General features: G+C 41.3%; 2 protein-coding genes across 5 annotated transcripts in view; one reads left to right on the forward strand and one right to left on the reverse strand.

Annotated features, from left to right (window-relative positions):
* The window catches only part of TXLNG (taxilin gamma), a 51296-nt gene extending 46775 nt beyond the window's left edge, over positions 1–4521 (forward strand). For both annotated transcript variants that reach the window (XM_080653005.1, XM_080653006.1), the window contains 2 exons: positions 74–169; positions 1581–4521. In XM_080653005.1, coding sequence (XP_080509131.1) covers positions 74–169; positions 1581–1913 — 429 coding nt within the window. In that variant the 3' untranslated portion in view covers positions 1914–4521. The remainder of the gene's footprint in view (positions 1–73; positions 170–1580) is intronic.
* A 744-nt stretch (positions 4522–5265) lies between these two features.
* RBBP7 (RB binding protein 7, chromatin remodeling factor) lies at positions 5266–24975 on the reverse strand (the record flags this gene model as incomplete). Of its 3 annotated transcripts, none has more annotated exons than XM_080653007.1 (12): positions 5266–5749; positions 6733–6843; positions 7698–7755; positions 9423–9499; positions 10021–10098; positions 10210–10336; positions 10950–11110; positions 14809–14924; positions 15918–16091; positions 19901–20046; positions 23282–23426; positions 24262–24975. In XM_080653007.1, 12 exons carry the CDS (start codon positions 24275–24277, stop codon positions 5681–5683), a joined length of 1278 nt encoding a protein of 425 aa, XP_080509133.1. In that variant the 3' UTR covers positions 5266–5680. The 3 variants fall into 3 exon arrangements, with proteins under 3 accessions (XP_080509133.1, XP_080509134.1, XP_080509135.1); XM_080653008.1 differs by having other exon boundaries at positions 15918–16064; positions 24262–24576; XM_080653009.1 differs by lacking the exon at positions 24262–24975 and adding an exon at positions 23705–23852.
* Positions 24976–25806: the final 831 nt, after the last annotated feature.

Here is a 25806-nt window from a genome sequence, read left to right on the forward strand (position 1 = left end):
TGTTGTGGGACAAGAACTTTGAGCTAAGACATGGTACTTTTGAGTTTAAATTTGCAATTGTGTTGATTCACAGATGACAAAGAAAATAAAAAAACTGGAAAAAGAAACAATATTATGGCGTACCAAGTGGGAAAACAATAACAAAGCGCTTCTGCAGATGGCTGAAGAGGTGAGGTGGTTTCCCGTGACTAAGGTGTGTTCTTAGTCATGGGGACTCATACAGTTCAGGTATATATTAGGGCAGGGGGTGTGTGTTGTGACACTAGTGCTATAGTTCAGGACTCTGGCCAGAGCCAGGTGGATTGCTGAGTGGGAACCTGTGCTGGCTTTCCTGGCAGAAAGCTCATTTGTAGGTGTAGGGCCCGCATGAAGCATTAACTTCCCTACTCCACAGTGCATTAGCCCAGGCTTGTGTTGGAGAAGCTGTAAAGCATCTAGATTTTGGTTTTGTGTAGAGTTTCTCAAACTTGAGCTTGCATCGACTCCAGCTTGTTTAGACAGACCCAGACTGCTAGGCTCACGCTGAGTTTGATTCACTATGCCTGCTGTGGGTACAGGGCCCCCACCTCAAGCAGCATTGGTCAGCTTTCCCAGTGAGAGAACAGGTGAACAGCTCCGGTCCCTTTCTGTTTTTTTGTTTAATTTTTTAAAAAATATATTTTATTGATTTTACAGAGGAAGGGAGAGGGAGAGATAGAAACATCAACGATAAGAGAGAATCATTGATCGGCTGCCTCTTGCACGCCCCCCACTGGGGATCGAGCCCGCAACCCAGGCATGTGCCCTTGGCCGGAATCTCGAACCTGGGACCCTTCAGTCCGCAGGCTGATGCTCTATCCATTGAGCCAAACCAGCTAGGGCCAGTCCCTTTCTGTTTTAACTTGGTCTTTTCAAAAAGGCAGTCTTCTAAAGCTGAAATGTATTGTTTACGCACACTTGATTTCAAACCTCTATCTCACCTGAAAATTAGTAGAAAAGAAATCTATGCAAAAAATGAGTCCTTTTCTGTTTTTAATCAGGCCCTTAATATTCATCTACTAGTATTCATCTACTAGTTTGTGATGAATTAGTCTCCTGAATATTTCATCAATACAAATGGTTTTTTTTTAATGATTTAAAAATTTTTTTTATTGATTTCAGAGAGGAAGGTATAGGGAGGGAGAGAAATATCAATGGTGAGAATCATTGATCACCATGCCCCTCACTGGGGATCAAGCCCACAACTCTGGCATATGGCCTGACTGGGAATTGAACTGTGACCTTAGTTCATAAATCAATGCTCAACCATACCAGCCGGGCCTACAAAATGTTAAAGTGTATTTTGGTTTTAAGAAACATGACAAAGGGAATTGAATTTTGTCACCTTAAAACAATATTATATTACAAATAGCCTGTGGTATTCATAGATGTATCTGCAGTGAAGCTAGCTAGAATGTTAGATGCTTGAAGAATTGAACATGTTCATGAGGTGATTAAACAAGTACTTTCCAATGTGGCTCAGATTAATTTTTTTGGTATCCAGTAACCCAATTCTTCTTCAGTGGGGTTATATACATCTTGTCTTTTTTTTTCCCCTACAGAAAACCGCCCGCGATAAAGAGTACAAGGCCTTTCAAATAAAACTGGAACGGTTAGAGAAGCTGTGCAGGGCTCTTCAGACGGAGAGGAATGAGCTCAACGAGAAGGTGGAAGTCCTAAAGGAGCAGGTCTCGGGGAAAGTGGCAGGTGCAAAACTAGCACCGCGTGTAACACAGCCCTGTGCAGCCCTGGCTTCTCCTAAGGAGCTGAACACTGCCTGGAACAGCGGTGCTAGAGTCCCCATGGTGGCTGTGCCCAAGGCAGCCAAGGAGAAGCCAGCCACACACAAGGCCGCGTCCCTAGGCACCGGGCCAACCATCGAGTCAGTAGACTGAGATGAAGTATGATCACTGTATTGAGAGCTCTATTTTGTGTATAACTTTCTCTGTTAGTAGTAACTATTGGTTTTGTGGTGAAAATTTTCTTACTTTTTCTACCATATCTGTATTTTCTTAGAACTACTGGACTTAGGTGGTACAGGAGGCTGCTTAGCAGTTTTGAATAGTTTTCCTCAGCTGTGTGGCACATCTGCTTCATTTCCCTTCATTGGAATGCATGTGGTCATTTGCCTTGTCCTTTCTTCACTGCTCCTTGCACAAAATCATACTAATTAAAATTTCACTCAAGACAGGGCCGACCATTCATTACAAGAGAACTTTGTTCTGATAATGGTTCCTTGATGTGAAAACAATAATTCATTTAAACGTCCTGGCCCCCCATCAATATTAATTAAAAAAAGAAAACATCAAGATGATTAGTTTTGTTTAATAACCCATTTAAATGCCAAGTAAAAAACCCCTCTAGGATTGGGACAGAAACAGCATATTTAATTCAAAATAGTTTTTTGATAATATATTACTCGACAAATTGAGGTGGTCATAGCCTCAAATTCCTCCAAGTTTTGGCAGACTATTGCATCATGTAAACAATGCGCAGTATATGCAGGTAAATAATTCGACAAACACGCTTAATGTTTATGTAACGGTCATACTGCTTCAGTTTCAGGTTAGTTAGAACCAGTGGTGAATTTGGACCACACAGAAGCTTATGGGGTAGGTGGTTTGTTTTCCATTTGGGTACACATCCTCCACTTCCCACAGAAAGCAGCTACTGATAGCCCTTTTAAGACAATGAGGGTAAATTAATGTGTAGCTTTCACCAAGCAGAAGTCCCTCCACTACCTTCTGGCTATTTGAAATTGGTGTTCAACTTTTAAAACAGTCTTATCAGCCAAGTTCTCCATTCAACTGAAACTGATTTCATTTCATTTCCAAAACAGAAAGACTGGAACCAACATTTTTAACTTTGGGAAAACTTAGCACAGTTTAGTCAGGATGTATTATGAATGCTTTCCATTTGTTTCTCACCTTTTTCTTACTGTTTTTATTTTAAAAGAAACAGTATTATCAATGTCTCTACACTTGGAATGGGGGACTTCTGAAATTAAGCACATCATCTTTGTTCTTTACAGTGTCAAATGTAGTAAATGATTACTTAGCTGCAGTTATTAAAGTTTTGATTTTTGTCCCTAGTATTATTTGCATTGAAATATTTTATGATAAAAAGGCTCCAGTAAAACTAATGTTAGCACATTCCACTGAGCAAAGCTACCAAACTGACACTTCTTAAATTGCTTACTGGACTGAATAAACTCTTTGTTAACATTTTATTTGTAAAATCCTGTCACATTCATGGTCTAAACTGTATTGAAAGAATTGAAAATTGTCCAGTAGATAGGAAACAGCACCTGGAGTGGAGGATTATATCTAAGCTTCCACCATCGGTTATATTAATCAAGGGGCCAGATGGTGGAGGAAAAGAAATCCATAAAGTAGGTTATCTAATCACTCTGTCAAAATGAGTTGAAAACAGAAACAATCATACCCTCCCTCAAACAGCCTCCTATAAATACCCCTCCCCGCCCCCTGCTTCTAAATGAAATATTGGACTCATTTCCCAGAGAGGAAATGAAGGTATGTATATCAGAAATATCTACTTTAAAATTAGTACTAATCACATTTCACAAGAATTCTGCTGGATGTACAGCTCTTAATGTTTTAAGCCATTTGTGTAGCCCACCACGTCTCATTGTGGTGTTTGTGTGGAAGATTGTAAATCTTTGGACCTGTTGCCTATTTTCAAGGGCTTTATAAAGCAATGTGATTAACAGTACTTGGCCTGCTGCTTTTGGCTTACTATGTATTTAGCTAGATGCTACCATGGTGTTTAAAGGATATTGATTCTGTCTTGGATGCATTTGATGTCCTTTCAGAATCTCTCCTCCCATTATCCTGTGAATAAAAACATATGGGACCCTGAGGACACTCTCCTAAAGCAGTCACCTCACCAGCCCAGTGTTGTGGCTTTGTAGCACGCTGTTGTACCTAATATATTCTAGAACACTGTACTGCTACTAGGCTGGCCCAGAAAAGGGTTAAATAATGTCAAATTCACTTCAGTTGCATTTGTTGCACCACCATGGAATCTTATGTGTATTTATAGTGGCAGTAGAGAAAACGGACCATTTCATCCTGACTTGTAGGAGTATATTTCTTGGTCTTAAGACCAGTATTTTTAGTTATGTATGCAACTGCCTTTCTTATAAACACCTGGTTATCACAATTCAATTCTCAGGTGTTTGCAGAAAAATCTACCTCTTTCAGACTGTAGATGGAAATAACTGTGAAAAAATGCAGATATCTTCTAGTTTGTGCTAAACACACTGCTTTATTTTTACAGCCCACGTCTTTCATGAGGATACGAATTGTTGAGGCAGTCTTGTTTTGCTTTTCAAAGACATTTTGTAGAGATTTTTCACTAATGTGAATCTGATTTTATCTACTCAATTCTGTATAGATTAAGTAAATATGTATGATAATTTAACAGCTTCTGTGTATTCTTTTGTTATCCACATGGCCTTAATTATATATAACAGTAAAGTCCAAAGAAAGTTGTAGGTAGTTGATTTCTTGGATTTTAAAAGTACTTTCATTATTGTACAATTTAAGCAATAAGGGATGGGGCACCGTTTATCCTCTGGGTGGCAGAAGACCCATTTCATGTAGCCAAACGACTGTCAGTACATTTTCCGTCTTGGCTACTCTTAGCACATTCCAGGGTGTACCTATTTAAATAACAGGGGACTAAATATATATAGGTACTTGTTATACACAGAGAGACATACAGGAAAGATCTTATGAGCAAAAAGTAACATTAAATTTTCTCTTAAGTCACGGGTATAGTATTTTAGGTTTTTGTCACATATTTCTGTCTAAACATTTAAAAAGTAAACGTGAAAACCATTCCTAGCTGGCAGGCCTTACAATATAGGTTGAGGGGTCAACTTGTAAGCTGGTTTTGTCCCCTCTGTAGATCCCTGGCATGTAAGCAAACAAGCTTTCTTTCCTTCTTTTGGGGGAAAAATCTAGTGTTTCTTTACAACTGCCAAAGTTAAAGCATAAACAGGATGCAGGTCAAATGACAGGAGTTTAGGTAGTTCTCTAGGTTTACAAATCTACCAACCACAAATAGACACCTAACTTCTCCCACCTTTGGATTTAGGATACTGTCATGCACTGTAGAAAGAAATTCAGGAAATGCTCACAAGAGAGACAGACACAGACACACACACACACATACACACACACTCTCTCTTCTACTCAATAAAGGGGACAGACAAACACACATCCCTACCCAGGTTCTAAAAGAATAAAACAAATTTTATTTTCAAACTTTATTTTCTGCAAAGCCAATCAACAAGTGTTGGAGGGGAAAAGTGTAAAAGTTATTCTTGCATATTCGGGAACAGCAAGCACTTAGTTTCAGAAAACAAGAACTTAAAATATTTGAATCAAAGGCAGTACCCTGCTACTTGTATTTTAAAACTTTCATGTTCTTAGCAACATTTCTTTCTTCCCTAAAAGCTACGATATGATACAGAACGCAATAGCTCACTTGAAAGTGCTAGAATCAGAAGGTAAAGAATGCCATATGCCATCCCACTTAACATTTCCTACTATACAATGCTTTTTTTTTGGCGCTTGATAAACCAAGCATTCATGTTAGCATTACATTCAACAGAAACATTTCTTATACTTTGAGTTTAAGATCCTTGCCCCTCCAGTTCCGATGTTGTGACATCTGACTCTTCATCATTGTAAATATTTTCAGCCTGGAGATAACAACCAAATAAATTCATAGGTATAACTCCCCATGGTTTTTACAAGACTATAAAAATAGCACTTAAAAATTCCAGATTTTTGGATTCATGCGGCAATGTGTTTCAGTGTTGGAAGTGGACACATTTTTAGAGTAGTTTATTTAGTAGTTTTCCTTGTGTTTTTTTCACCCCCCAAACACTCTAATAAATTTAATGAGGAAAGGCAGGCCAGTGTATAATTCCACATATACCCTTAGATGCTCAAGCACTATTTATTTAAATAGGTGTTTCCCAAAAGCACTGCAAGCATCATTTAGAGGGAATGATATCCCTGAGGTTTATGAGGGTTGGTTAACACCTCAGTGCCTTAGAGATGTCGGTCATGTACTTAGTGCTAATCTTCAGAGTGCTCAGTATCATGTGCACTCGTTGACACTTTCCTCCTTTCTTCTTTTTTTTATTAAATTATTTTTATTGATTTCAGAGAGGAAGGGGGAGAGAGAGAACATCAATGATGAGAGGGAATCATTGATTGGCTGCCTCCTGAACACCCCCTACTGGGGATCGAGCCTGCAACCCGGGAATGTGCCCTTGGCCGGAATTGAACCCGGGACCCTTCAGTCCACAGGCCGACGCTCTATCCACTGAGCCAAATGGGTTAGGGCTCCTCCTTTATTCTCCATGTCTATGACACAACAGACATTGGACATAGAGCAGTGACGTTAAGAGCCCAGTTGAAAAGTAATCATGAAAATCAGAGCACATGCTGTGTCTACATCTGTTTATATACAGATACGTACAGAGATTTCTCCTGACTGGACAGATGGATATTTAACTAAAAATTGTCATTAAAATGGAAAAGGGTTTTTTAAGATTATTCTCTTTCTATAAATATTTGGTACAATATACATCTAGATTTTTGAAATATTTCTATTATATCAGTAAATCTCTCCTTTACAAGATAGTCATTTAAGAGAAAAAATATTTTAGCTCACCATTTGCCATATCTGCATGATGTTATCCTCAGACACTGAGCAAATGACCCATGGCTCATTGGGGTTCCAGCTAAAGTCTGATATCTTGGCGGTGTGTCCTCCATGAATAAACTGTTAATAGGAACAAAACAAAAAAGTCTTGGTTTCTTATCTTTTGTTAAAGCATCAGTCTTGCAACAGCAGGGGTGGGTGTCACTGTCCTGCAGTTTGGAGGGAGGGCACAGGCTTATTTAGTACACCACCACATAAACCTTAACCTTCAAGGGGCCGCCAAGATAATTTGATTAGGAATAGGAGGGAGATGGGCACTAATGGCATCAAGATCAAAAAAGTTTAGTTTCTGGGCAGGGAACTTAAAAAAATCCAGTCATTAAAAATTTTCCCCACTGTTAGTGTTGAGTGTTTCTAATTGATTATCTGCCCCCTCTACTCCCCAAAATCCCTCAGAAATATTACAATTGAAATCAATCAGGAGTTACTATACACTGTTTCCCAGGAGCTCGAATTATTCTTTTTTTTTTTTTTTTTTTTTTTTTTAATATATTTTATTGGTATTTTACAGAGAGGAAGGGAGAGGGATAGAGAGCTAGAAACATCGATGAGAGAGAAACATCGATCAGCTGCCTCCTGCACACTTCCCACTGGGATGTGCCCGCAACCAAGGTACATGCCCTTGACCGGAATCGAACCCGGGACCCTTGAGTCCGCAGGCCGACGCTCTATCCACTGAGCCAAACCGGCCTCGGCTCGAATTATTCTTAATGAAACATTGGCCAAAACCTACTGGGCTCTATTTCCTATTTTCAATAAATGTCAAACCCCAATTACAACAACCTCCAAGACTTCCAATTGAAAATTAAGAACTAGAATTTGAAGTTTTGACTCATTTTCTATATACATGGAATCAATGATAGAATCCAATCTGCATGTGACATTTCATCTTGCGTAAGAAAGCCAACACATACCAGGAGTTCAGGAGGCCCATCTTCTGCATCTTCTGCTGATTGTTCTTCTCCAATTTTGCTATTAAGAAAGAGCATGATGCTTTTGTTATTGAAATTCTTGCAGCATGAATGTTTGCAAAACCAGTGTCAGCCCAGAAAGTGCATCTTAAAACACACACTGGAAAAATATTTCTATGCTGCTATCAATTAGAGTTTTTATATTACTTGGTGGGAGAGTGGATTGTTTATTTTCTGGAAATGGGTAAGAGCTGTTCATAATTGAAACTGCAGAATATAATTTGTTAATATTAAAATTCACTCAAGGTTTTCATTGTAGTGTTTACTACATTAGAATTAAAAGGTGAAAAGCATGTAAGAATCTACACTTCACTCTTAAAAGCCTTTTTCATTCCAGAAGTGAGAAATAATAACACATCAGTACCACATATCTGAAGATATGACAACAAAGCAACTTTATGGCATGTATAAGCCAAGGAAAGGTTAAGTTCCCCCTCCCTCTCTTAAAACTTTAAATTTGTAGAAAATGCCAACAGCCCCAATAGTGAAATCACTCTTAAGTGACACACCACTTATCAGCCCTGTATCACATCTAGCCCAAAGGTGGACTTTGCTAATAATAACTGCTGGAAAAAACATCAAAAACATAAAACCTAAGTGATATTTTTTTCCTTCCCATAAAACCAAGCAAACAAACCAAACGTGGGACTGCTAGACAATGTTTCTCCTCTCCCTATCAAGAGTATAATTGCTAAAACTGACCACTTTAATCCGTAATTTTATCTAATGTAATTTTAGCAGTAAGCAAGTCATAAATGAATTTTAAGAAGAAATTATACAATGTGTGCAAATTTATTCTTGGCACTTTTAGGGATAATCCAGTTGCCAGGGTACCAGACTTCTAAACCTTGCTGTAGCACCTCATACAACCAGTATATATTTTTGCTTTATGTTTCTAATTTTACTACTAAAATTGTTTTCAAACATACTCAAATAACAATAACAGCATTTTATGCTGCACTTGCACTGTCCCGTACACTGAAGGATGGGTCTACTGCCTAGTATTAAGGCAGGTTTGGTTTTAATACACTAAAAACTCAGTCCACTTCAACACAACACATTTACTACAGGTAGGAATAAAGCTATTCTTTGGTAATTGAATGGCCACTCTGACGTCAAGAACTTTAAAAAAATGAAAACTATACAATGAGCTGAGCCCTAAGAACATAAACTCTCTGACAGCATGGGCTATGCTTATCCCTATCCCTAAGTATATCCCCAGCAGTTACACAACCCATAGTAGAAGCTCATCTGCCTATTGAATCAATGAAAGCATAGAAGAGCAAATGGTAGAAAGTCTCTGAGAAAGACTAGTCCTGCAGATGTATGTGAGATCCCATGAGACCTGAAGAGCTAACATCTTTACCGCTTTTTATAGCAAGAGTGTCTTCTATACAATCATTTTGATGTTACAACACAAATGCACACCTCCCTCAACTTTAATCCTGAACATCAATAGAAAAATAAAACATTGCATAAATTTATTTTACAACTCATTTGCTGATTTACTTATGTCTTATAGAACAAAGATTCTTCAGGAAGGTACTTAAAAGTTAACATTAGACTCATTAAACTGGGGTTAGCAAATTGCTCTTCTAAATTTATGAATTACATAATCTTAGATTAGCATATTTATATGCAGTTTCTCACCACCAGATTCTGAGTTACCTTAAATCCCACACATTCAGGCGGCGATCAGTACCACTTGAAGCCAGAATAGTTTCGTTATGTGGAGACCAGTGGACCTAGCAATACATATTTGAAAATGTAAAAAATCATCCATTCTAAGGTTTGTGGATAATGTCCTAATCCTCACTATTTCCCCATGATGTGTTCTGTATCCTCTCCTTGGCCTACAGTACTCACCCTTCTTGTCCAATCCTTTCAAGTGCTCTTTAACCATCCCAAACTTTTAAAATGTTCAGTGAAGTGTATTTTGACCTACACAAATCTCTATTTTAAACATCCTACAAGAAATTGTTTCACTAGAGGAGCCACCATGCTGACATACCTTAACTAAAGAATCCTTGGATTTCACTTTTTAAGCTGATCTGTTTTGCAAGACTTTTTCTCCTACTTCTGAACTAATAGTCTTTCAAAAAGCTCCAAGTTATTTATTTCCCACTGGTTAACTTATACAGAAGAGGAGCTTTTTTTAAAAAGCAACATTCCATGCCCATGATATAAAAGAAGAAAACATTTTAATTCCCCCCTGCCAAAAAGTTACTAAAACCTGACATAAAGACACCAGAAAACTGTAACGTACCTGGAAAATTTCATCTTTATGAGATTCAAAGGTATGGAGCTTTAGTTTTAAGTTACGCAGATCCCATAAAGCTACAGTCTGAAGAAAAATAACAAGTGAAAAGGAATTCATTTTTGCATTTTCCATAAGCGTTTTAAAATGTCTGATTACCATACAAAACAACTGGGTTATATGCAAAAACGTAAAAACCTTATCCGCAGAGCCAGTTGCAAGAATGAACTCGCTGTAGGGATTGAATGACAGGCAATTGACTTCAGCGGTGTGTGCATCCACCAGGTGGCTTGGCTTGGAGGTGGTATTGGATCTGGTGTCCCATCTAAAACACAAAGTTACAAGACACACAAGAAGGCCACTCCCCAACTTCTCAGACCCTTAAGCTCATTTCCTCATCAACTCCACTCTACACTTGCCCCTTCAGACACCAACCACACCTAGAGTTGGCAATTTAGACTTCCAACCGCTAAATGATATGTTCTAAACCTATGGAGAATAAACTAGGGCCATTTATTTTTGGTTTCTCATTTATTACATTCCTGTCTTAATTTACCAACTATTTCAAGCACACACAAAATATTGACAAAGCAGACAACATAACAATTTGATACCTAAAACTCAGACTTGTCTAATTTCAGTATTTTGCCTTATTTACCTCCTGTATTGGTTCCTTTGAGATAAAAAGCATTCTAGATTGTTGAATGCAGCCCTGTGGCCATGCCCTGATATAATCATTCTCCTCCCTCATCTTCAAAAGTCACCCTGATCTCAATTTTGATATTTACCTCCATACCAAGCATGTTTAAGCTATTTTTTTCTTTCTTAAAAGCTAGTACATATTTTTTTAAAAAAGGAATTAAACCACAGGCCACCACAATCACTGATGGTCATTCAGGACACCCTATAACACCATCCCACTGAGCTTTCAACCTTACATCATAAGCTTCTGATCATCAGCAACAGATCCAAACAGTGATTCGTGCAGCAGGTGCCAGGCCACATCCTCAACAACAGCCGAGTGGCCAGTAAAGATGGCTTTAGCATCCACAATTTTGCCTTCCTTTGGTCCTGCATTTATATCCCACAGACAGACAGTCTAAAGAAGGAAAAAAAATACACACAGAAGCCATAAAAGATTGAATTTAAATGCTAACATCTTATTTAAAATAACTTCATTAGAAACAAAACTATCTATATATAAAAGCCTAAGCGACTGTTAGAACTGAACAACCAGAATGACCAGTCAACCAGTCGCTATGATGCACACTGACCACTGGGGGCAGACAATCAATGCAGGACCTGCCCTCTGGTGGTCAGTGTGCTCCCAGAGCCAACCTCTCACGGCCAGCCAACCTCCCCTGGTCCCTCCCCCCCGGCAAACCTCTCAACGTCCCTCTCCCCACCGCCGGCAGGCCCCGCCTGGCAGCTGGCCAGCCCCATCTGGCAGCCAGCAGGCCCCAGCTGGCCCAGCCCCTATCGCCAGCCAGGCCTAGGGACCCCACCCACGCACGAATTTTGGGCACTAGGTCTCTAGATTAACTATATGAACGTTAGAAAAAAACACAAAGGAGTGTAATATAAACCAAAGTGAAGCTTCATGAACAATAGAGTGTATAGGTGTAGATTCTATGATCCGAGAAGCAAAGGGCAAATAAAGTACACTGTAACAGAGGCATGCATGGGGAGACCAGCACATTGGCAGGCAAGGAACACTCAGATTAGAATTTCTACCAATATACAGTCAAGTATCTAAAATTCATCTAGGCTAGATTACATAACACCGAGAACCCAGCATTTGGTATCCACTGAACAGATGTGCACGTCCTAAATATTCACGCTAAGTTGGGAGACTGGTAACTGAAATGAAAACATGCCTCAATAAAAGGCAAAAGTCTTTGAACAAGCCTCTCATGGGAGAAACCAGTGCAGACATCGGAAGTACGACAAGTGAATGACCCCGAAAGCCCTACTAGGCTATGAGAGGCCAGAGCTTGGGGCCTGCAGACAGACCCCATGGCATGCTCCTCAAACCCAAGGAGAGGCCATGGGGCCAGTAGGCTCTTGGAGATTAGTCTTCTTTTGACATACCATCACACACAAAATTAACAGGGAAGTCTTAAGCTTTATGACAAAAAAAATACTACAAGCTATAGGACCATGATTCTCATCCAATTGTGTAAAATATGAGGTAATTCCATTAAGGTATGTTCATACTAGTTCCACTGACACTGGTAATGGTTTCATCTGTTTTTAAATCACTTTCTTATCTGAAAGGGTTTCTATAACTAAGCTATTTCCCAGGAGTAATAGCTATTTTCCAAGTAACAAAAAATTAATACACGTGCCCTTAATCTGTTGATACACACTCAGACTCACAATTCACATGCACTGAAGAGAAAGGAATGGGTGGAACTCTTGCCACCACCCCCTCCTCACCTCAGGACAGATCCTGGTAAGATTAGCAAGATGCCTGGCACATGCAGAGTCCTCAGGAAAAGTTAGCTATTATTGTCACTGGCAACTCGCTGTCTGGTGTCTTCAAAAAGTACTAGTAATTAAGTAGAACCCATCATCCCTATTTGAGAGACTTTCCGGTCTACTGTGAGGAAAGCAGGAATGTGACACAGGCTCCATCAGTCCAACCAGGACTTTGAATTGTGAACCGAAAAAGGGGAGACTCTGTTCTGATGGGTGCGGGGGGGGGGGGGGGACATAACATACACTTTTTAAAAAATATATTTTATTGATTTCAGAGAGGAAGGGAGGAGAGGGAGAGATAGAAACATCAATGAGATGTTAGAGAATCATTGATTGGCTGCCTCCTGCATGCCCCCCACTGGGGATCAAGCCCGCAACTCTGGCATGTGCCCTTGACCAGAATTTAACCCAGGACCATTCAGTCCGAAGGCCGACGCTCTATCCACTGAGCCAAACTGGCTAGGGTCATAACATACACTTTCCAAGATGGCAAGAGTGACGTCCTCACTGGCCTGATTTGCTGGCCTACCCTCTCTTTTCCCGGCCATTTTCTAGCCATCATAGCAATTCTGTGTACCTTACCCAATGCCCTCCTGATAAATTCCTTTTCTGTTTAAATCAGCCAGAGTCAGTTTTGATTGCTTTAACTAAAGAATCTTCACTGGGCCAATTAACTACTTTCAATATTTTAAAAAGCCTAACAGAAACTACAATCAACAGAAATATAAAGATCTGGGATGTGACAGACCCTGTTCTAGGCATCGGGATATACTAAGGAAGACAAGAAACCTACTCTCAAAAAGCTGACATAAAGTGCGGCCAAATTACATGAGCTCCAGAAGTCTACCTTTGGCTTTTGGTTGGAGTCATACCAAACACTTTCTGCTTATAGTATGGAATCCATAAAGATATGTAGCCATTAAGTGGCATGCATTCTACAAACATTGATCTACAATACATTAATGAGATCTCTTTGCAATTGTATGGTACTTTTAATTGTTAAAACAATTTATAATAAGAATGCTGAACTAACTCAACAGGGAAAGATTTCTCTTTTCAACAAATGGTGGTGGGAAAACTGGATATCCATATGCAGAGAATGAAGTTGGACTCCTACTTCACACTATATATAAAAATTAACTCAAAATGGATCAAAGAACTAAATGTAAGAGTTAAAATAAGTCTTAGAAAACATTGGTGTAAATTTTTTTTGATGCTGGGTTATATATGGTTTCTTAGATACAATGCCAAAAGCATGAGTGACAAAATAAAATACATAAACTGGACTAAAAATTAAATACTTTTGTTTCAGAGGACATCATCAAAAAAGTGAAAAGACAACCCACAGAATGGGAGAAAAATTTCTGAAATCATATATCTGATAAATCATGTATCTAGCTAGAGTATACAAAGAACCCTTACAATTCAACAATTAAAAACCCCCACAAAATTTAGCAATGGACAAAAGACTTAAATACACATTTTTCCCAAGATATACAAGTGGCCAATAAGCACATGAAAAGATATTCATCATTAGTCGTCAGGGAAATGTAAATCAAAACCGCAATGAGATACCACTTCACAACCACTAGGATGGCTATAATAAAAAAGACAGACAATAACAAGTGTTGGTGAGGGCATGGAGAAACTAGAACCCTGGTACATTGCTGGTGGGAATGTGAAGTGGTGCAGCTGCTTTGGAAAACAATTTGGCAGTTCTTCAATAAGTTAAACATAGAGTTACCATATGATCCAGTAATTCCACTCCTAGGTAATTAGCCAAGAGAAATGAAAACACATGTCCACACAAAACTTGTACAAAAATGTTCACAGCAACAGGATTCAAAATAGCTCCAAAGTGGAAGAAAGCCAAATGTCTAACTGATAAGTGAATAAAACTATAGTATATCAATATGATGAAATATTACTCAGCTATAAAAATGGGGTACTGACATATGCTTCAACACAGATGACATTATGCTAAGTGAAGGAAGCCAAAGATAAATCGCCACATATATTACAATTGCATTTGTATGAAATATTAAGGAGAGACAAATCTATAGAGATAGAAAATAAATTAATGGTTTCCAGGAGCTGTGGGAAGGAGGGATTGAGGAAAGACTGCTTAATAGGTATGAAGTTTCTTTTTGTGACATTTTATGAAAATGTTTTAGAATTATATAGTGATGATTTCACAGTTATTAAACAAAACAAAATAAAATGTTATTTATATTACTCAGGCCTCACAAATACTTCATAGTTTCCATTACAGAGGTTAACACTACACAAGTAGATTAGAAAGAATAGGTTTCTTACATGGTCGTCAGATGCACTTAGCAGATGTCCACTCAAATTAGAATTCCAGGAAAGACCATAGCCTTCCTTCTGGTGGCCTCTTAACCTAAGGTCAGGATTACATTCTCCACTTGGGTCTAAAGAAAAAAAGAAATGCATTAACTATCAATTATCGGTTTACTGGAATTGGTTAAGTGCAAAGCCTCACCTGAGCCATAACATTTGTTTATGCTTGGAATCGCACTGCATACACACAAGGACTTGGTCTGACCCAAAGTTGCCTTGGAAAGCTATTCTCTGTGCTTCATTCCAAACACTCAATGCAAACCAGGTCTCACAACCATAAAACCGGTTCCTTTGCAAAGCCTAGTACTAGTTCGAACACAAAATACTGAAAACTATAGCTATTCTACAAATTTGCGCAATGACAAACCGCCTCACCTCTGAGTCAATTTTTAAGAACATTTTTGTAAGGAAAGAGATAACACAACAGGTCTGGTTGCTCAGTCCTTGCATATATCTGGGATAGCCTGTAACCCTTAGCCAGCTCCTGGGAATGTGACCCTCACAAAATTATTCATGTCACTAAGAACGAAGTTTTATAAGTCCAGAGCAGCAGGGCATGTTGTGGCAGCTTGTTAAGACTTGTAGGATTGTTTAGCAAGATTCATGATATTACCACTGCCGGGGTCCTGACTTTCCCTTACCGTGACTGGTCATAGAGCGAGATGTGCCTATGTAACCAGATCTCCATAAAAACTCCAGACCCTGAGACTCAAAGGGGCTTCCCTGGGCAGAGACATTAGCACGTGCCCCTGTGGTTTGCTGCTACAGAGAATGCATGCTCTCTGTGGCCACAGCAGGGCAGGACTCAGAAGCCTATATGCCTGACCTCTCTGGACTATGCCTGATCTGTATCTTTTTCCTTCTGCTTTTGCTCTATATAGTTTGCTGCCAGGAGTATAATCTGCTATGAGGTCCTTCTGTTAAATCACTGAAATCAAGCGTGGTTATTGGACCCACAAAACAATTTTAAACCTTGAAAAATTATAGCGTAAACTAGTTTGAATGACTTCAAAGCAGTTATTTGGAATCAAGCAAAAATGGTCAAGCAATGGCTTGACTTTTACCTGGTTTCGCAGGGTGCTTTGTATAGTCAAAAACCAGCACGTCAGAAGATGGTGTCTTTGTAGCAATGATGTGAGGATTCTGCGGCATGTAACGAGCACGGTTTACTTCTCCTTCGTGATTAATTTTAATTTCACATTCAATTTTTCCTGTTACAGAACCAAAGCCACCAAATTCTAATGTGAGAAGAAAGAAATAAACACATACACTTACAGTTAAAGTCCACAAATCAATTTAATCAACCCAGTAGATTTTAATATGACAGAATACAACACAAATTGATGAGAGAGAACACCAAAGTATTGGTTCACTTGCCACTTGGAATTAATTTCTTCCCAAAGTCCATTTGCATTAGAAAATATTGAGAGCTATTTTATGCAAGTTAATTCAGCTCCACCTTGGATTCAAAACAATTAAAAATTGCCCTCTTTCACTCCTGAAGATGATATACTTATTCACTAAAATTTAAATAACCACATAATAAACACACTTCAGCTTTTTAGTGCAAGTACAACTAATTTAGAAGTGCTGCAGTGAATTAGCATTTTAGGTTTCATCAAGACAGGGCAAGTTTCACCCTGAGGAGTATAAACACTCCGGAGTCTAAAGTAAAAAAAAAATCCTTGCCGAAACCGGTTTGGCTCAGTGGATAGAGCGTCGGCCTGCGGACTGAGGGGTCCCGGGTTCGATTCCGGTCAGGGGCATGTACCTTGGTTACGGGCACATCCCCAGTGGGAGGTGTGCAGGAGGCAGCTGATCGATGTTTCTCTATCATTGATGTTTCTAGCTCTCTATCCCTCTCCCTTCCTCTCTGTAAAATATCAATAAAATATATAAAAAAACATCCTCAAATAGGATATCCATGCCTACTAACCGTCACCCAAACCTAAGGAACATATACATGCTAGTTCCACCAGCATAGTTGGTTCAATTGCTGGCGGAGTGCCAACACTAAAACGAGGGGGCTTAACCTTTCTATCTGGTGTGGGGATAAGACTATAGTGTAAAAGAGTTATATAAAGGCCCTAGAAAAGTAACAAAGCCACATAAAAAGTAATGTAATGTTTGGGAAACAGCAAGATGATAGCAGAAAGAATACAAGTAGAGAACATTTAAGCAGATAATCGCAAACAAGAACATTTTCTTTTTTGTGTTCATAGATAAAAACTTGAATTAGTTGCTGACACAAAAAGTTCGGGGAGGCTTCACATTGTAATTGTTATTTTTTCCTGACCTATCTTGCTGCGTTCTTTGCACATTCCTTTTTAGCTCACCCTGTGTCTCTGGTCAAGAGAATACTCACTCAAATGCCCAATGGAGCCAGGCAGGTAACAAGTCAAACAGACTGGATGGGACCTGGTGAAAACACGCTGAAAGCAGTAAACCATTTCTCAGTTTCAGCCAGCTTTTTTGATGTGGGAATGTTTCATGAACATTAGCTCCCATGGCTTCATACCAGAATTTAGCCACTCTTCTCCATGGCAAACATTAGCTTACTATTTCTGTGTAGCTGAAAATCATCTCCCATTCCACAACTCCTCCTCTCACACAACCACATGAAATCCCCTATTTCACTCTCAGCATTTCCCTGCCCATCATGTCAATAGAAGAAATGTGCCAAAGAACTCTTACCATTTGCAACAGCATGGATGGGCCTGGAGAGCATTATGCTAAGCAAAATAAACCAAAGAAAGATCACACAATCTCACTCATAGGTGGAATCTAATGAACAACATAAACTGATGAACATAAATAGATACAGAGACATAGCATCGAACAGACTGTCAAACCTCAGAGGGAAGGCAGGGGAGGGTGGGTGGAAAGAGATCAACCAATGAACTTTAATGCATATATGCATAACCCATGGACACAGACAATAATGTGGTGAAGGCCTGGGGTGGGGGGCAGGGGCAGGCTGGGAGAGGTCAACAGAGGAAAAAGGGGACATATGTAATAACTTTCAATAAAGATTTAAAAAAGAGAAATGTGCCTCCCCCTTCCTAAGACTACCCTTCCAGATTATTTCACCTCTTATCTCCTGAGAGCCTACTCTAAACCTGCCCCTTCCGCCATGGACTCCAAGGGTTCCTTCTAACCTTTCTTCTATCAAGATATTCAAGTTTTCCAGCTCCTTTAGATACAATCCAACTACCTCTTAGAAGAATGAATAAACTGATGTTTAATCACAATGGAATACTATACAGCAATTAAAATAATAAGATAGACATCAACATGATACACACACACATTAAAAAAAATAATATTGAATGGCCTGGCCGGGTGGCGCAGTTGGTTGGAGCATTGTCCAGTACATAAAAAAGGTTGTGGGTTTGATCACCAGTCAGGGCACACACTGGAGGCAACTGATTGATATTTCTCTTTCTCCCCCTTCCTCTCTAAGTAAAATTAATAAACATATCTTCAGGTGAGAATTAAAAAGTGCATCTATTCTTAAAAAATAATATTAAATGAAAAAAGCAAGCTGCAAAAAAACATTATGTGTATTTACTACTGCATAAGTAATAAAAATATAAACAGTTGAAAATGGCACCCTAATTTCAGGACAGTGAATTCTGGAGAGGGAGGAATGGAATACGGGTGATGGGACTTGAGCTGTGATGCACTATTTTCACTAAGACAAAAACCTAAAGCAAGTACTAGAAAATGGTAAAAACTATTAAATCATTTGAGGTTGTGCAATAAGCAACAGGTCTGGTTGCTTAACCCTCAAAGCTCTGAGGGACACTGGGACCATGACTGACCCTTCACTGAGTCCTGGGAACATGGATCTAAGAATGTTCTTTGTGTCACTGATGGATTGATGATTTTTCTGGTGTACACCTGGTTCAATGGACTGTGCTGTACCAGTTTGTCAGGGTTGCTGCGCACAAATATCAACATTGACGATACGCTTCTGGTTTCATTACTGGGGTCCTGAGTTTCAGTGTCATGGCTGGCTGCCTGCAGGACAGGATGTGCCTATGAAACCAGCCCCCCATGAAAGCCTCAGACCTTGACATTAGAATGGGTTTTCCTGGGCAGAGACACTGCTTGTATCCCTGTCATTTGCTGCCAGAGAGAAAGCACATCCTGTGCAGCCCTAAAGGAGACTTGTAACAGACCTCCCTGGACTCCCTGATGCATATCTTGTTCCTGTCCTGCTGCTTCTGTTCTGTACTGTTTATTGTTAACAAACTTTAGCCATAAGTATAATTTGTTCTCAAGTCTTGTGAGTCTTCCCAGCAAAAGCACCAGAACTTGGTTGGAACTTGGGTGGTCAGGGGAATATCAAAGCAGGGGAATGTATGTTTGGAAGGAAAAAAACCACCAATGAAGTCAATAGTTTCCATAAAAATCCTCACTATTAACTGATTTAACTGGTATATATGCCTCCTGACTTTTTTCTATGAGTACACCAGTTACCCGATTTATCTTGGACACTTTTCCATACCGGTGCAGACAGATTTATCTCATTTTTAGAACTGCTGCACAATATTTCAAACATACACCCTAATGCAGGGGTCCTCAAACTTTTTAAACAGGGGGCCAGTTCACTGTCCCTCAGACCGTTGGAGGGCCAGACTATAGTTTAAAAAAAAAACTATGAACAAATTCCTATGCGCACTGCGGGTCGGGACGAGTCGGCTGCTAAGCAGGACAGGCAGTGGCACCCGGCGGGCCGGATAAATGTCCTCGGCGGGCCGCATGTGGCCCGCGGGCCGTAGTTTGAGGACCCCTGCTAATGTGTTTAACTAATTTCCTATGAACTACTATCTGGGTTGTTTTGCTTGGTTGATCCTAATTTTTCTGTCAATCCCACAAATAATGCTACTGTAAAATCTTTGTGCACCTGTGGCAAGTAGTTCCGTAGAATAGAGTCCTAGTAGTTAAACTGCTGGGCCAAAAGAGATTAGTACGAAGTTTTACTAACATGTAATTGGAAAAAAGCTTAAGACAGCAATACTGGATTATATGGTATACCTACCACCCTTTTCGCTGTCACAGTGGGAAGCATCAAACTGTGCATCATCATTCGGAATATGGACTCGAGCAACCACGAGATGATTCTGCTCATCAGACGTGTGAGTCCCCAGCACTAGCCAATGAAGGGCATAATCCTTTCCTTCTGGTCTGTTTGGAAAAGAAAATAAGTCACACTAATCCTGCAAGAAATCAGTTGTCTCAACAATAAAGATAAAATTGAAAAAATAATTTAATTCAGTTAATCACTGATCCCTGTACTTCTAAATAATGACTTCTCACCTAAAAAATATCTCCCACTTTTACACACTACATGTTTCTGATTTCCCAACAAGAGGCAACAAGGTAAGAATGGAAAGAATAAGGTGTTGGGTCAGAAAAACTGGGTTTAAATCCTGGCTCAAACTAAAATTAGCTATACGCAGTTTCTTAAATCACAACTTCCCTGTGTACCTCAGTTTCTTCACTTAAACAGGTTATAAGTGCAAATGGCATGATGTGAAAACCCCGGATTTACATTTATGGTGCTAAAGTTTATGAAATGGGCCTTCTCAATTTTACAGGGTGTGTGTGGGGGGGTGTCTTTATTACCTAGTTCTATGGAAACCAATTTGAGGCTAAAGAGCCTGCCGATACCCCTTGGCACTTCGGTCCAAACAGTGATTTTTGCATCTGCATCTATTAACAATGGCTTTCCCCTTTGTATTATCTGAATAGCAATTGTCACCTGTGTCCCATGGTTCCACTTCAGTGAGGAGGGCCGAGAAGTAGGGCTCTGGACCCCAACACTAGACATGTTAAGCTATTTATCTGTTTCTCAACTTCAGTTGTACAAAGGATTCAGTAGTTTATATTAAAAAAAAAAAAAAAAGGTTTGCCCGGCCGGCATGGCTCAGTGGTTGCCCGCTGACCTATGAACCAGGAGGTCACAGTTCGAGTCCTAGTGTGGGGGCATGCGGGAGGCAGCCCACTGATGATTCTCTCTTATCATTAATGTTTCTATCTCTCTCTCCCTTCCTCTCTGAAATCAATAAAAAAATATATAAAAAAAGGTTTGAGAGTTACTTTTAGGCATGTAATTTAGTAATAACTAAAAAATACAAAATGAAATTTTACCAAAATTTGGTTTAAAGTTAAAAAAAGAACAATAAATACACACACAACTCCAAGAACAGAATAAGGTGGCCACAGCCAAGTAATAGCAGCTTGCTGGAAAAAAGACATGGATCTTAGTTGATGTATGCTCAGTGGCCAAAAATATGAAGCAGTCATCAAGGGGGAAAAATGGGGGAGTGGTGGGCGTTTGTACTACTCTCAACAAGAAAGATTTAAAAAAGGGAAATTAATTCCACTTTAGAGGAACTTATATGGGGAGGGGGGAGGCAATGCGCATGACCACTCACCCACTTATTTTTTGCTGGAAAACCACACTTAGAAAATTAGGCTCTAGGCAATGTACTTTAGGAGGACTTAGATAAAATGAAGCCTTTACAGGGAATAGTGGCTCAACATGAAAAGCAAAATGTTAACGCTGACATAAAAAAAAAAAAAAGGAAGTGATTTTTTTATGGGGTTAAGCAGAAAAACTAAGATCAACAGGTAAAAGTTACATCACAGGACCTTTCTAAGGAGCACAGCTCCAAGATGGACTGGAGGACCTGAAAAATTTCTCTGGACTCTAAAGCTCAACGATTCTGGTTTCCCAACTCAATCATTATACTGGGATTTTTCTTTTTACTGCAAATCTTTTCATCTCCCTTAAAATACAAGCCTATTTTCCCGAACCAATTATTATTACACTATTTCCCTCCAATACTGGATACATCTAAGGCTGCAGAAGACTAATGAGTAGCCAACATTTCTACTGCTTTGTATAGGGACAAAATACAAACACAATCCCTTCATACCCCAAACAGAACCCTGCAAAGCACACACAGCCATCCTCAACATCCAAGAATGCAGGCTGGCTGGCATTTTCTTGCATTCCCAGAGCCACTGCAGGTCCCACAACCAGATTCTACTTCTTCGTATGCAAAGACCACCAGGGAACATACAATTTCAAGTCTTTTCCTGCTAAGTTCTTACTTACATAAAAGCAATATCTGGGATAAGAACATATGCATCTATTATCTTTACAAAATATTTACACAAAACACATTATAGGTAACATTTTAAAAAGACTTCAGTAAGCAGATTTCACTGAAATCCAAATGGAGCAACAATTATTCTATCCTCCCTAACAAATTATTTCTGAATAGGAAGGGGTGGAAAAACCAGCATCAGTCACCACTTACTGTGTACTAACATGCAAAATTTTATTTAATTCTCTCAAATGTAGGCAGTCAGCATGATCAACACCTCCATTAACAGACCAGACAACGGGAATAGACTGACCAACTTGCACTAATTCACAAAACTACTAAGAAGCAGGGGGCAGGATTCAAACTTAGGTTTGAATCGTTAAAACCCCAGCTTTTCTAGAGTTTGATTAATCCTCATTAAATTATATGCCCATAATACCGAAGTTTAATGCACTTCTAAGTACATGTCCAAGTTCCTACTAGAAAAAAGTCCAAATATGTAAGAAAGGTAGTCTCGTGCAGGGATTGCCTCAACTCTGGGGCTATATGTTTTGGTTTTGAAAGTCCCCTCCACCACAACTTGCCCCTTGCGTGATCTCGGGCATGTTATTTAACCTATCAGCCCCCAATTCCACATCAGTAAAACAAGGATGGTAAGTAATCAAAGTACTTGTTTTTAATAGTAAGCCAAAAAATAAGACATAAAACTCTATGGATGTGTCAGGCTCTGCTCTAAGAGCTTAGTAAATGTCAGCAATTACTACCAGAGAAATTTTAGAAATAGCTGAAAAGAACACTCTCATGAAGACCAACAGTGACCTCAAAGTGTATTTCATACTATAAGCCAATAACACTTTTTCAGTGAACTGCTGCTCAATTCTTTTTCCTTTTGCCAATTAAAATATATTCACTTTGGGGGCTGGTTACTTTGTAAAAATTCATCAAGCCATATGCTTATGATTTGTGCATTTTTCTGTACATATTTTTCAATAAAGTTGAAAAGAAACCCATTCCTCTGGGCTCAAAGAGATGCTATTCTATATTTAAGCCCAAGAAATGTCAAGTATATCTGCTGCTTCCTATAAACATTAATCTCAAAACAGATTCTCCTATTTTAATATCATACTTATACCTCAGAAATTATCCCATAAAATCACTTAAGTTAATTTTGACAATAAGTCACCTGTCACCTCATCCAAGGGCTAAATCGATTACATGCTTACGTTCTATGTATAACATTCCAAAAGAAGGAAATTCAGGACAACAGTTAAATTTGTGCAAAATAAGTTGCCAGGAACCCTTACTTAGTCACTTCAGGAAGCCACTGAACCGTAAGACTCGGCCACTGAAGAGCATGGGTCATAACCAGGTCATACAGAAACGGTGTATTCTTCTTCCAGATTTTATATTCTTCATTGATGACACGCTCCTCCACAGTATCTTCAAACACTGAAATTTGGAGAAATTAAGTGGCTAAGAGGGATCGAAGTCAGAATCTGTACACAGATACTGGAGGTCACCTCGAGATGGCCACACCTTATCTACTCTTTCTCTTTACCTCTAATTTGAACACGAACAACTAACCGCCCTTCCAGAGCGTGCGGAGAATATTAACACCAGGAAGCTGATTTTTTTGCACTTTGAGATCAATACCGCCTGCGTATACAAAACTGGGTAATTAATTACACAAACACCGAAAGTGTTTTGCTGGTTACAGCTGTTCGCACCTGTTCTAAGATGACGACCCCTATGTAGAGGGGCTCTACGACCCACCCGGGGAGACAAATCCACGTGTAGCAGAAAGCCATCGACCCGCTCCCCCCATCCCCCACCGAGTGAGGCCTCTACTGCCACGAAGCCGCCGCAGGCAGCCATAGGCCGGCGGGTTCCAGAATCCCCCCCGACAAGGGCCGCGACCCCGAGGCGATTGGCGCGCGCGCGTGAAAGCAGCCGCTGTGCTCGCTTTCAGGCTGCGAAGGCCGCCTCCGCTCGGGGGCCCGGGGCTGAGGGCTCCAGAGGGAGCGCCGCAGCCGGAGGGAGGTGGGGGTTGGGAGAAGGGAAGGGGCTCAACTGGAGGCCCCGCACCCGGCTCCGGAAGTGCTTAGAGCCCTGAGCGCTTCAGCCGCGTCCCGCGTAGGCCCCTGAAGGCGCGCGCCCAGCCTCGCGCCCGGCCCCGCCCCCTGCCCCGCACGCCAATTCGCGCCTTTCTCCGGCGCGTGCCGCGGCCTCGCGCGCCCGCCGCCCCCCGCGGCCCTGGCGCGCGCCGCCCCGCAGGGCCTCTTACTCTCTTTACTCGCCATCTTGCGTCGGGTCGTTCGCCCCTTGCCGCCGCCTCAGACTCCCCTCTCTAGTAAAGAGCAGCCCAACCGCAGGCGCTCCTGCCTTTCCCAGGCGCGCCACACGCTTGTAGCTTTCGAAGCCTGAGCTCTGTCTCAAGGCCTGGGTGCTCCCCAGACGCTGCGTCCTTCTCTCCTGCCTCCTCCCCGCTCGCGGGTACCGAGGACTGAGGCGCTCTTCTCTCTCTCCAAACTTGGAACGAGACTTTTCAACCCGCGCCTTCCAGCCCGCCCAGGCAGCTGAGCGCAGGCGCATCCGCTCTGGGAAAAGTAAGAGGCGGTGGAGGGGCGGGCCTGGGAGCCGATGGCTTCTTTGTCTCCACCAATGACGTGCGGCAGGCAGGTTTCACGCGGCGTTCGGAGGCGGGCTTCTGGAGGATGGGCGGGGCGTTCCGCGGCAGGAAGTTGGCGAGGCGCAGGCGCGAGGACTCGCCCGACGCTCCCAGGGCTGGGCGCGGGGGCGGAAGGGGGTGCGCGGGGGTGGGGCAAATGGTGGCTCAGCTTGCAAGCTGCGCGGGGGCTGGGAGCCCCCGGAGGCGAGCCCTGGAGCCGCGGGGCGTGGTTGCTCGCCGCAGCTCTAGCGGTGGAGGGTGGGGGTAGGGGTTGGGGATGGGGGCAGGGAGGCTGCCGCCACTTAGCTAAGCAAAATCTCGAAGAGAAGAAAATGGTTTCTAGTCTCGAGAGATTATTGTGCCCTCAAAGTCTACACGATAATCACGGGCATGCAATTCTGTGCACCCCGAAAGGTTTCCCTCCCGCCGATTCGCCTTTCCTGGAACCCAGTTGAACTGAGGTGGGCTTTATCAGAGGCAAAGGGGACCTTTTACAGAGAGGCCGTGGGCGTTTTCAGACTGCAGAAGACGCTGGGCCTCTAGCCTAAACCTGCGGCCTGTGCTAGTATAGGCCGCCAACTGGCCCGAAGCTGACTTGAATTACATTTTTGTTTGTTCACACGTTTGGGTCCTTCAGACCATGATTTGCGGCGTTTTTCTGGTCTTCAGGAGATTTTCGTCCCTAAACACTGGCTTTCTTATCTCAATCCCAGCCCAGGCCCCGGCCCCTGCTGAGTCATTCTTATCACCTGCGGGGCGGAGGGGGGGGGGGGCAGGGCGAACCCACCCCAAGCTGTCCAAACTGGGTAGAGCTGCTTTAAGCTAACCCGGGCTGGCCTGAGCCCCGCTTTGCCCGGGAACTTGGTAGCCCCTGAGGAGTGCGTTGGGGTGAGGAGAAAGCGGGCTGCAAGGCCAAAAGGGCCAGAAGCAGAGGGGGCACGGGGTCGAGGGACGTGGTCGAGGTGCTACGTGCAAAGGGGACCTCGATCTACATCTAGACTCTGACTGAGGCTCTCCCTGCAAAAGCACCTCCCAGAAAATTTGCTGCTTTAATATTTTCCAAGTGTCTTCATGCAAGTGACCGTGGTGATTCTCAAACGAGATCGTGCAGTTGCCGCTGTGATGTCCACTTTTCTAATCGGGAAACAAACCCAGATGTCA

The sequence above is a fragment of the Plecotus auritus genome (assembly GCF_963455305.1).
Source record: "Plecotus auritus genome assembly, chromosome: X".
In the NCBI taxonomy this organism is placed as follows: Eukaryota; Metazoa; Chordata; class Mammalia; order Chiroptera; family Vespertilionidae; genus Plecotus; species Plecotus auritus.